The sequence below is a fragment of the Scyliorhinus torazame genome, chromosome 11 (assembly GCF_047496885.1).
Source record: "Scyliorhinus torazame isolate Kashiwa2021f chromosome 11, sScyTor2.1, whole genome shotgun sequence".
NCBI classification, from domain to species: Eukaryota; Metazoa; Chordata; class Chondrichthyes; order Carcharhiniformes; family Scyliorhinidae; genus Scyliorhinus; species Scyliorhinus torazame.
In genome coordinates this window covers 45,480,735-45,494,030 of record NC_092717.1, presented here as the reverse complement: position 1 = coordinate 45,494,030, position 13,296 = coordinate 45,480,735, and the positions used below count along the sequence as shown (strand labels likewise).

Here is a 13,296-nt window from a genome sequence, read left to right as displayed (position 1 = left end):
AAGGCAAGCATGCCGTATGCCTTCTTGACTACCTTCTCCACCTGTGTAGCCCCTTTCAGTGATCTGTGGACCTGTACTCCTAGATCTCTTTGACTTTCAATACTCCTGAGGGTTCTACCATTCACTGTATATTCCCTACCTGCATTAGCCCTTCCAAAATGCATTACCTCACATTTGTCCAGGTTAAACTCCATCTGCCATCTCTCCGCCCAAGTCTCCAGACAATCTAAATCCTGCTGTATCCTCAGACAGTCCTCATCGCTATCCGCAATTCCACCAACCTTTGTGTCGTCTGCAAACTTACTAATCAGACCAGTTACATTTTCCTCCAAATCATTTATATATACTACAAAGAGCAAAGGTCCCAGCACTGATCCCTGTGGAACACCACTGGTCACAGCCCTCCAATTAGAAAAGCATCCCTCCATTGCTACCCTCTGCCTTCTATGGCCTAGCCAGTTCTGTATCCACCTTGCCAGTTCACCCCTGATCCCGTGTGACTTCACCTTTTGTACTAGTCTACCATGAGGGACCTTGTCAAAGGCCTTACTGAAGTCCATATAGACAACATCTACTGCCCTACCTGCATCAATCATCTTAGTGACCTCCTCGAAAAACTCGATCAAGTTAGTGAGACACGACCTCCCCTTCACAAAACCGTGCTGCCTCTCACTAATACGTCCATTTGCTTCCAAATGGGAGTAGATCCTGTCTCGAAGAATTCTCTCCAGTAATTTCCCTACCACTGAAGTAAGGCTCACCGGCCTGTAGTTCCCGGGATTATCCCTGCCACCCTTCTTAAACAGAGGAACAACATTGGCTATTCTCCAGTCCTCCGGGACATCCCCTGAAGACAGCGAGGATCCAAAGATTTCTGTCAAGGCCTCAGCAATTTCCTCTCCAGCCTCCTTCAGTATTCTGGGGTAGATCCCATCCGGCCCTGGGGACTTATCTACCTTAATATTTTTTAAGACACCCAACACCTCGTCTTTTTGGATCACAATGTGACCCAGGCTATCTACACCCCCTTCTCCAGACTCAACATCTACCAATTCCTTCTCTTTGGTGAATACCGATGCAAAGTATTCATTTAGTACCTCGCCCATTTCCTCTGGCTCCACACATAGATTCCCTTGCCTATCCTTCAGTGGGCCAACCCTTTCCCTGGCTACCCTCTTGCTTTTTATGTAAGTGTAAAAAGCCTTGGGATTTTCCTTAACCCTATTTGCCAATGACTTTTCATGACCCCTTCTAGCCCTCCTGACTCCTTGCTTAAGACTCCCTTTTGATTCCTCAATTAGGTGAGGCAGCTAATGCTGTAAAAAAAAAAGGGTGTGTGGCCACTTCATTTTGACGCTACTGCACTTCAGCGCTGGCCTCGCAGATGTGCTGCATTGCATGGCTATCGCCTGGCCTGAATCAGAGGATCAGGCAAGGCAGCTGGAAAATAAAATAAGGAATTGGGTATGGATTGGCAATCCAATGCTGATTTCCATTCTGAGGAAGTTCAGGAGAATCTGAGAGAGAAGATTCTGAATGCATCAAGAACCACTTGAAGTAAAGTCCAACAGACTGCTAGGCGATGCACCAATGACTACTGACAATAACCTTGCCAGAATATCCAAATGTCCTTTGACACAGGGAATGCGAGGGACATGAATGAAGGAATCAAAAGGCACAGGACCATCAACAAAGAAAATGGCTCCATTGAAAATAAAGGCAGGGGTGGTCATCTTTGACTGAAGTAAACAGTTGGAGAGATGGGTGGAACACTACCTTGAGTTGTACTCATATTAGAACATTGCTACTGAGGAAGCTCTGAACATCATAGAAAGCCTGTCTGACATGACAGAGCTGGATATCGAACCTACAGTGGAGAAGCTGAGCAAAGTTGTTGACTCCCTTGCCATTGATAAAGTTCCAGATGCTGATGTTGTACTGTCTGAACTAATTAAGCACATGAAAGTGGCACTTCCACATCTTCGCAAACTTCTCTGTCTCTGCTGGAAGGAGGGGGCAGTGCACCAAGATCTGCATGGTGCAAAGATTGTGACTCTGTACAAGAACAAGGGTGACGGCTATAGCTACGTCTATCGAGGCATCTTCCTGCTGAATATTGTGTGGAATGTATGTGCTTGCATTGTCCTTGGCAGTCTACAGGTCTTAGCTGAATAGTGTCTGCAACAGCCCTTGGAAAGAGCACATAAACCACGCCTCCATCCTATCCCTGTAACCCAGTAACCCTACCTAACCTTTTGGACACTAAGGGGCAATTTAGCATGGCCAATCCACCTAACCTGCACATCTTTGGACTGTGGGAGGAAACCGGAGCACCCGGAGGAAACCCAGGCAGACACGCGGAGAAAGTGCAAACTCCACAGTCACCCGAGGCTGGAATTGAACCCGGGACCCTGGAGCTGTGAGGCAGCAGTGCTTGCCACTGTGCCACCCCTATACATCTATGCAAAATCCCAGTGTGGTTTGAGAACTGGAAGATCTACAGTTGACAGAGGCAGCACAGTGGTTAGCACTGCTTCCTCACAGCGGCAGGGACCCGGATTCAACTCCATACTTGGGTCACTGTGTGGAGTTTGCACTTTCTCCCCGTGTCTGTGTGGGTTTCCTCCGGGTGCTCCAGGTTCCTCCCACAGTCCGAAGATGCGCAGGTTAGGTGGGTTTATGGGATTACGGGGATAGGGCAGGGCAATGGCCTCACTCTACATTGTAGGAATTCTAAGGTTCTATGATCATCTTAATCTGGCAACTTCAAGAGAGATACTGTGAACAAATGTGACACTTATATTGCCTTCATCGATCTTGCCAAGGCATTGACGATGTGAGCAGAGGCAGTCTAGTCAAGCTGCTGGGGAAAATTGGCTGCCTGCCGAAACTGCTCACTGTGATCTACTCTACATGAAAACATGATGAGTAAGGGCAGCTGTGATGGGGCATTATTGGAACCCTTAGAGGTTTACAGTGGAGTCAAACAGGATTGTATCCTGGCAGCAACATTCTGGCATATTCTTTTCTTGTTGATGTTCAATGCCTTTAGGTAATTTAAATGGGTTCTACTTACACATAGGAATGGACAAAAAGCTCTTCCACCTTGCTCACCTGAGATCACCTGGTCAGTAGTAAGGAGGACAGCCTTCTCTGGTCAGATGGTCTGATCAGTAGCAAATGGAATTCAATCCGGATAAGCGTGAGGTGATGCATTTGGGCAGGACAAACAAGGCAAGGGAATACAAGGGGAGGCATGACTGAGATGTATAAAATTATGAGGGGCATAAATAGAGTAGACAGCAAGAAATGTTTCTCCTTGTTGGAGAGATCAATAACGAGGGGGCATAGATTTAAGGTAAGGGGCAGGAGGTTTAGACCATAAGACCATAAGACACAGGAGCAGAATTAGGCCACTTGGCCCATCGAGTCTGCTCCGCCATTCAATCATGGCTGATATTTTCTCATCCCCATTCTCCTGCCTTCTCCCCATAACCCCTGATCCCGTTATTAATCAAGAACCTATCTATCTCTGTCTTAAAGGCACTCCGTGAATTGGCCTCCACAGCCTTCTGCAGCAAAGTATCACCACCCTCCAGCTGAAGAAATTCCTCCCCATCTCTGTTTTAAAGGATCGTCCCTTTAGTCTGAGATTGTGCCCTCTGGTTCTAGTTTTTCTTACAAGTGGAAACATCCTCTCCACATCCAGTCTATCCAGGCCTCGCAGTATCTTGTAAGTTTCAATAAGATCCCCTCTCATCCTTCTAAACTCCAACGAGTACAGACCCAGAGTCCTCAAACGTTCCTCATACGACAAGTTCTTCATTCCAGGGATCATTCTTGTGAACCTCCTCTGGACCCTTTCCAAGGCCAGCACATCCTTCCTTAGATACAGGGCCCAAAACTGCTCACACTACTCCAAATGGGGTCTGACCAGAGCCTTATACAGCCTTAGAAGTACATCTCTGGTCTTGTATTCTAGCTCTCTTGACATGAATGCTAACATTGCATTTGCCTTCTTAACTACAGACTGAACCTGCACATTAACCTTAAGAGAATCGTGATCAAGGACTCCCAAGTCCCTTTGTGCTTCTGCTTTCCTAAGCATTTCCCCATTTAGAAATTAGTCTATGCCTAAATTGCTCCTTCCAAAGTGCATGACCTCACACTTTTCCACATTGTATTTTATTTGCCACCCAATCTTAGTGTTTAGAAACCGGACAATAAATGTGGGCTAATTAACACTCATTAAATTACTGCTTAGTAGAAGGCCCAAAACGCAAGTGACAGATCAATGCTCGTAGTAGTTTCCAGTCTATGGAGTGCAAATTTGGACCTAAAAATATATTCCCTTTAACAGTTTTTGTCCAGCAATGCTTGTCCTCTATTGCAAATGAGAAAATAAGATATGTACACACCGTCAGTACGCCCATTAGTATTCATCAAGGAAAGTAAAAGTTATTCATCTACTTGAGCTACTCGAGTAGAGATTAATTCTGAGCATCATCTTACTGAAGGGCCACTCTCAGAAATGCTTAAGTGATTAGACATGAGTTTGTGACCATCATTTTCCACATGGTAAGTTTCTGATTTTAAATGGATTGATGCTTATTGAAGTTAAGGCATTTCCACAAAGAAACTTTGGACTAAAAACTGTGCAGCAGTATTTTATTAAAGCTATTATTTCATTTGGAATACTGATTCTAGGAAAGCCCTAATTCCAAAATCTCATTCATTTGTTTGTCTCACTTAGGTGAGAGTGAAGTGCTGGTTTCTAGATCTGGCAGCATTGTATACCCTGTAGCACAGTAGCAGGGGCATGGATAAAAAGGAAGCAGGCCATGAATGGTTGCACCACCGCTTTCTGGGCTTGATTGAATTTTTAAAAATTATTCACGAGATGAGTGCATCAGTGGCAAGGCCAGCATTTATTGACCATCTTAACTAGCCTTGAAAAGGAGAAACTTTTGTCACTGTTTTAAATGAACCAAGTGGCATTTCAGAATCAACCACTTTGCTGTGGATCTGAGACACTTTATAGGCCAGACGGGGTAAGAATGAAAGATTTTCTTCCTTAAAGGACCACTAAGTGCTTTTGCAACAATCCATGATATTACTGATACTAACTTTTTATTCCAGATTTATTTACTGAACTGACTCTACTGTGGTGTGATTTGAACTCACGTCTCTAGTCCAATCGTCCAGTAACATAACCACTATGCTACTGTACCCATTAATAATGATACAAAGAGGGAGTGACAACTGTTACATTTGTGCAAGAATTAGAGAAATTTACCAATTGACTTTTTGCCACTCGTTTATAATTACAATAATTTTCCTACCCTTTCTTGTCCTACTGTTTAAATTTCTGAATGGGTTCATGCAAAAATGGACTTAAAAGATTTACTACAAAATGATTGTGTTCATGAACTTTTGCTATCTAATGATAATGACTAACATTCTCACAGATAGTAACCAATTAAAGCTAACTATTGGAATTTTTCTTTTCTTTTTCCTTGAATATTTGATTTATTGAAAAAAATGAACTAATTTAGTGCAGGACTACAGGATTAACTTCTTGCTATGTATGTTCGAGTTTTATTATATTAGAAGGCAATTAGAAGCCCTTATGTAAAGAAAAGAAAGATGTAGGTGAATAAGCATCTCGGTTACAGTTCTATCTATCTAACTAGAACTTTTGGGACTTTTCCTGAAGTGGAAGCATTCACTGTAAACTGTTAATCTACCCATTCTAGTCAACTTTGAGCATTGTGTTTTGTTATTTAGGTGATGAAGATGGCAGTAGGGAAACAGCAGAATCAGATGGAGAAAAGCCAGGCCAATCTAATTTGGAGTTGGAAGACTGGAGTGGACCAGGTATACCTCCGCATTCCATCATCTATTTTTATTTCTGTTTTGTTGGTATTCTGAATGATACTTTGTAAGATGGTCAAATTACCTGTTGTGTCTGATTATTAACATTTGTTCCTAAGCCTGAGGGGGAAAAAGGCCTGTGTTGAATTTGCTTTTGAATCTTTGTAATAATATGTAGTAGACATTTAAGGTCACATAACATGCTGTGTGATGTACAATAAGTGCCATTTTAAGAACAGAGGATGCCCTCATTTGAGAGAAAGGAAATTTGTTTTTGTCAAACTAATTACTAGAAGGGTAAAAATAGATACCTGACTTGGAGCAAGCCTGCCAAGGCTCTCTGTGCACAAAGAAACTCTGCCTTTTCATAAACTGCAAATTTTAATAATTCTCATCAATTTGATTTAAATGTATGAGGCCCATCAAGACAGAAGCCAAGGAGTTGCTGAATTGCCTGTCAATACACAATCACTAAGAAAATTTGCACATACAACAGAACTCTGAACCTGACCCTTCAAAGTTCATGGTCAGGAAGTGTGCCTCCAAGATTGTGCACTCGGGGTTTTGGGGGTGCCTATTCCCTAACCCTGGTTGTAAACTCCACAAATACTGTTCAAAAGGAGGTGCTGGGCTTACTCTACCTTTCACCCTGCCAAAGAACATGCTAGCTGGTCAAATAACAATCAGTGAAATAACATAATTTATATACCGTTAACCCCAAACCTGGCCGGCACCCTCCAGGTAGATCCTACATCTGCCAGTTTTTGCCAATATTATACCAGGCCCCAATTGAAGGCCAGGCCACAGGAATTCTCAACCAAGGGCATCATATCCCTGGTCCCAATTCTTCCCTTCTTTCGTTATTGCCCAGGCATGTCCTGTCCACAAAAATCAGGTCAACTCCAACCCAACCAATTACCGCCCCATAAGTCCACTCTCGATTATCAACAAAGTGATGGAAGTGGTTGTCGACAGTGCTATCAAGTAGCATTCACTCAGCATTAGGCTGCTCACTGACATTCAGTAAGTTCCGCCAGGGCTACTCAGCTCCTGACTTCATTATAACCTTAGTCCAAAAATGGGCAAAAGAGCTGAATTCCAGAGGTGAGGTGTGAGTGACTACCCTTGACATCAAGGCAGCATTTGACCGAGTATGGCATCAAGGTACGCTAGTAAAATCGGAGTCAATGGGAATCGGGGAGGGGGGGGGGATGTCTCCATTGGTTGGAGTCATACCTAGCACAAAGAAAGATGGTTGTGGTTGTTGAAGATCAATCCCAGGACACTACTGCAGGAGTTCCTCAGGGTAGTGTCCTTGGTCCAACCACCTTTAGCTGCTTCGTCAATGACCTTCCCTCCATCATAAGGGCAGAAGTGAGGATGTTCGATGATGATTGCACAATGTTCAGCATTATTCATGACTCCACAAATACTGAAGCAGTCTGTGCCCATATGGCTTGGGCTGATATGCGGAATTAACATTCATGCCACTCAAGTGCCAGGCAATGACCATCTCCAACAACACAGAATCTAATCATCTCCCCTTGACATTGTTAGGAGTAATAAAATAGATTTATTAAAAGGAGGTTAGAGCTAACACACCTGACTTAAAGAGCACAGTTAAATGCTTAGACAGCAGTGAGCTTTACACATCCTAAGGATCTATAATCAGTAGAACTCTCCATTAAGGCCTTGGGAATCAACTTTGTTTGCTGTTAGAGGGGCAGGAGTTAAGGCAAAACAGATTAAATGTCTCTGTATAGGGTAAGGAGAAGACAATTAGTATCTAGCCAAGAGGAGATAACGAGCCCTGCTCGGGTGAAATGTTCAATATAAAAGTATTTGTAGACAAGATTGGAAATTAAATAATGTTCTGTGCACATGACCAACAATGTATAAATAAAGTGAAACTTTTGTGCTAGATTAAGAGGTCTCCAAATTCATGCTCTCCCGGCATGCTTGATTAAACTATCGTGACCTGTTCCTGAGTCTCCTGTGATTAGTTTGTAGCAGTCCATCACAACAACATTCAATGGCATTACCATTGCGGACTCTTCTACTATTGACATCTTGGGGGTTACCAGTGACCGGAAACTGAACTGGACCATATAAAGAAATATTATGGGTACACAACAGGTCCGAGGCTGGGTGTTCTGTGGAGAGTAACTCATCTCCTGACTCTCCAAAGCCTGCTGGCCACCTACAAGGCACAAGTCAGTTGTGTGATGGAATCCTCTCCACTTCCACTTTCCTGAATGACTGAAACTCCATCAATACTCAAGAAGCTCAACACCATCCAGGACAAAATAGCTCACTTGATTAGTGTCCCTTCCACCACCTTCAACATCCACTTCCTATGCCACTGACACACAGTGGCAGCAGTGTGTGCACTGGAGTAGCTCGTCAATCTCATTCGGCAGCACCTTCCAAACCCGTCACCCTTACCAACTAGAAGGACAAGAGCAACAGATGCATGGGAGCACCACCACCTGCAAGTTCCCCATCAAGTCACACACCATCCTGACTTGGAAATATATTGTCATTCCTTCACTGTCGCTGGGTCAAAATCCTGGAACTCCCTCCCCCTAACTGCACTGTGGGTGTACCTACTCTACATGGAGCAGCGGTTCAAAGAAAACGGCTCACCACCACCTTCGCAAAGACAATTGGGGATGGGTAATAAATCACATTCTGTGAATTTTTTTAAATGACAATGAAACAATGTGCAATGTCTTTGCAGAAGCATTATAAAATAAGCTACGATGCTGAACTGCATTAGTGTAGATAAGTAAAAGCTTTATCAAAGAGGTAAACTTTTAAGGGCTATATTAAAAGAGGAAAGAGAGCTTTAGGGAGGGATTCTATAATTTGGGGCTTGGACAGCTGAAAGCACGGCCAGTAGTGTGTGGGCCATTTAAACTTGGTGTTGCTCGAAAGCCCATAATTTGAGGAGCACAGATATCTCTCGGGCTGTGGGGATGAATGGAGGAGACTACAGAGATTGGGGAGCCATGGACAGCTTTGAAACGAAGGATGGGAATTGGGAGCTAGTGTAGATGAACGAGCCCAGGGGTGGCTGAACAGGATGTTGTGCAAGTTAAGACAAGGGTAGGGGAGTTTTGGATGACCTTAAGTTTAGAAAGGGTATAATGTAGGAGGTGGGCTAGAAGTGCATTGGAATGAATAAGTCTAAAGGTAACAAAGGCATGGATGAAAGTTTCAGGTACTAAATGAGCAAGGACAGAGTTGGACAGTGTCACTGTTGTGGAAGTAGGCAGATGGTGCCTTTTTCCACCTCCATACACTGCCCGACCTCACTCGATCTCAGTTTATCTGCTGCTGAAATCCCCATCTATGCCTTCATTACCTCTAAACTTGACTAAGCTAATCACTCCTGCAGATCTCCCACATTCTTCTCTCCGCAAACTTGCATTCATCCAAAACTCTGCTTTCCGTGCCTTAGCTCAAAGAAAATCCCATTCCCCTATCACCTTGTGCTTCTTGACCTACATCGGTTCCCAGTCAAGTGATGTCTTGATTTTGAAATTCTCTACCTTGTCTTCAAATTTCTCTGTGACCTTACTCCTCCATATCTATGTACTTTCCTCCAATCCCACGACTCTCGAGATAGCTATGCTTCTGTAATTCTGACATCTTGTGCATTCACAATCATAATTGCACCAGCATTGCCCAGGGTTCCAAACTCTGGGATTTCCTCCCTGCACCTGTCTATTCTACCCCCATTTCCTCATATAAGACACTTCTTAAAACTAACAGCTTTGACCAAGCTCTTCGTCATCTTGTCTATTTGCTAATGTGGTTCAATGTCATACTTGTTTTTTAATGCTCCTTTGAAGCACCCTGGGACGTTTCACTGTGTTAAATGCACTAAATAAATAGAAGCTATTACTGTTGCTGAAACCTCATGCCAGGGTAAAATATCACACCAACATTGTTTCCAAACAGTCTGACTCAGGCTCCACAGTTGCCAGGGAGAGGGATGGAGTTTGTGGCTAGAGAGCAGAGGTTGTAGCAGGCACAAAAGACAATGGTTTCAGTCTTCCTAGTATTTAATTGAAGGACCTTTCTGCTTATCTAGTACTGGATGTTGGACAGCAGCTTGAAAAGAGTGTGGAGGGAAATGAGGGGGAGCAATGTGTCACCATGAATGCAAGAGAAGTCATTTCAGGTGATTTTCTGGCTTTGATTAAGTAGATACGAATGGAAACCGGTGAGTGCTGTCTGACCCAGTTGAATGACAGTGGAGATGCCTTGGAAAAGGATGGTGTGGTCAACCATGTCAGTGGTTGCAGACAGGTTACGAACGAGCGATAGTTTACTTATGTTAGTGATATAGGATGTCGTGGTGACTTTGGTAAAGGCCTTTTTTGATCTGTGTCTGACCATAAATCTGATTTGTGGGATTGAAGCAAGGAGTACAGGGATAAACTGGCATTATTTTTTGAGGCAACACCACATTCAAGAAGAATGGGAGCTTGGAATTGGGGTGGTAGTTTTCAAGAATGGTAAGGACCAAGTTTTGATTTTGAGGTGAGGGGTTATTTGAAAGGTTGGGTTACAGGCCTGAGGCGAGAGAACTGTTAACAATATCACCTAGCATGGGAGCCAGGAAAGAAAGTTGCAGGTCAATATTTTAGTAGGAATAGGATCAAGAGAGGAGGAAGTGGATCTCATTAACCAGATGAGGCATATGGGATGTTTGGATTGAAACTAGAGAAAGAGACAAGTTTAAGGCTAGGGACAGGAGAGACTTGGCGGGTTTTACACCCAGCGAGCTTTGACAAGGGAGAAGGGAAGCTGATCAGATGATTTCAGTCTTGGTGTCAAAAAATCCATGAGTTCCTTGAACTTGTTGAAGGTGAGGCTAAAAAAGACAGAGGAGATGAATAAGAAAATTACTTGCTGTCGAGAAAAAACCTGGGAGCAACCTTTGCATTTCAGGATGATCCTGAAAGAGTGAACAATTTTAGAAGATGAGAGAAACATCCAAAGCATTTTATGTGGCCCAGCCAGATCTGACAGTGAATGGTTAAACCAGTTTTCTACCATGTCCACTGAAGTCTGTGTCCCTTGGCCTGAGGGGTGGCGATGTTAGGGCTCTTCCACAGAAACCAACCGCGTGAGAGAAAGAGAGCAATGGTTTAAATGGGAATGATGGTATTGAAGGTGGAGGTGGGTACGTGGATAGTGTCGTGTTGGGTGCTCTGCTACACAAACGAACCAACAAGTTTGCGGATGGTACAACTCAGTTTTATTACTAACAGTAACAACATTTGTAAACTGGCTACTGTGGTTCGTTCATTACCCTCTAACCTGTGGACTCAGCCCTAACACTATCTTGGAGAGGCACTCAGCACATGGTGAATGTCTGAGTGGCTTGCTGTGAGCTCTGTCCCCTGAGCTGTCTCCTGCTGGAATCAGCGGGAAGTGTCGAGTTCCCCATTTTATAGTGTGCATGCTCTTGCTTGTGATTGGCTGTGATGTGTGTGTATTGATTGGTCCGTTGATCTGTCCATCAGTGTGTATGTATGTTTGCACCATGATGTTTATCTGAATATCATGACATCCCCCCTTTTTTTTTACAAGAATATGTGCCTATGTGGTAATAAATATAGATGTGTACTGAGTGCAGCTGAATGTGTGTGTGCGCAATATCTACAACATGTACATGAGGCTAAACTATATACATAGGAAGGTGTCAGGTGCAACATAGCAACGAGGTTGTACCACAAACAAAACAAGTGTAAACATCAAGCATCAAAACGAGCCCCTGTAACGACAAAAAAGAGAAACATATTAACATTGTGACATTATACTTCAGTGAGTCCAATGTTCAAACAGGCTCATCAGTCCAGCCTAGTAGGTGGGTGACGAATTTGGGTTGACCGCCTCAAGGGTGGGTCAGGATCCACCGGCTGAGGAATGGGCCTGGCCACAGGCGACAGAGGAATAGGCCTGGTGGCAGGAAGCTCCACGAATTCGACATCAGGAACAACAGGAGGGCGTGGCACCAGTGTATGATCACGCAGCGAGCACGGAAGCAGGCGAAGAGCCCGGCAATTGCGCCTGCGAATGGAGCCATCAGTCATGCGAACCAGGAACGAGCGGGGAGCCTCACGCGGAGAACTTCGGCAGTTGCCGACCAGCCACCCTCTGGTATGTGGATGCGGACATTGTCTTCAGGTGCCAGGGCAGGAAAATCAGTTGCCCGAGTGTCATGTGCCACCTTCTGCTGAGCACGCTGCTGTCGCATCCTTTTCAGTACTGGAGCATAGTTGGGTGTAGGGACCAGAATGGATGGCACAGTGGTCCTGAGGGCGCGACCCATCAACTGCTGGGCTGGTGAGAGGCCAGTGGATAGTGAGGCCGAGCGATAGGCCAGCAGGGCTAAACAGAAGTCAGATCCGGCATCAGCAGCCTTGCAGAGGAGCTGCTTGACGATGTGAACGCCCTTTTCCGTCTTGCCATTTGACTGGGGATGCAGAGGGCTGGACGTCACGTGTGTGAAGCCATACGAAGCAGCAAAAGAAGACCATTCTTGGCTTGCAAAACAGGGCCCATTGTCCGACATGACAGTAAGCGGAATGCCATGGCGAGTGAAGGTGTCTTTGCATGCCCTGATGACAGCGGACAATGTCAAATCGTGCAAGCGTATAACCTCTGGATAATTCGAAAAGTAATCTATGATGATGACGTAATCCCTGCCAAGCGCATGAAAGAGGTCCACACCCACCTTCGCCCAGGGGGACGTCACCATCTCATGGGGCTGAAGCGTCTCAGGGGGTTGCGCCGGCTGAAACCTTTGGCAGGTGGGGCATAGCGCTGTTCTGTGGGGGTCATGGCCCGCGAGCATAGGCGACCGGGGCCCATGATGCAGTGTCATCCCGTTGCAGGAGTACCGCCCCAATGCCAGACTGGCTGGCATCAGTCGAGATCTTCGTATCACGAGAGGTGTCGAAGAACGCCAATACCAGGGTTGTGGTGAGCTTAATTTTGAGCTCCTCCCATTCCTTCTGGTGTGCGGGCAGCCACTGGAACTCCGTGGACTTCTTAACTAGGTGGCAAAGAGTCGTTGTGTGGGAGGCAAGATTGGGAATGAACTTCCCCAGGAGGTTGACCATGCCTAGAAAGCGTAGCACTGCTTTCTTGTCTGCCGGCTGCGGCATGGCTGTAATGGCGCTCACTTTGTCTTCATCCGGACACACTCCTGACTGGGATATGTGGTTCCCCCAGAAATTTTAGCTCGGTTTGGCCGAAAGAAAACTTGGCTCGGTTGAAGCGTAGGCCGTGTTCCCATATCCACGCAAAGACACGCTGGAGACGACTGATGTGCTCCTGTGGTGTGGTGGACCAGATGATGACGTCATCAACATAGACGCGCACCCCTTCGATGCCCTCCAT

General features: G+C 45.0%; 1 protein-coding gene across 1 annotated transcript in view; it reads left to right on the top strand.

The window, feature by feature from the left end:
• zfpm2a (zinc finger protein, FOG family member 2a) overlaps positions 1 to 13,296 on the top strand; it is a 1,126,129-nt gene that overhangs the window by 412,835 nt on the left and 699,998 nt on the right. The window contains exon 3 of the mRNA XM_072467215.1: positions 5,788 to 5,877. Coding sequence (XP_072323316.1) covers positions 5,788 to 5,877 — 90 coding nt within the window. The remainder of the gene's footprint in view (positions 1 to 5,787; positions 5,878 to 13,296) is intronic.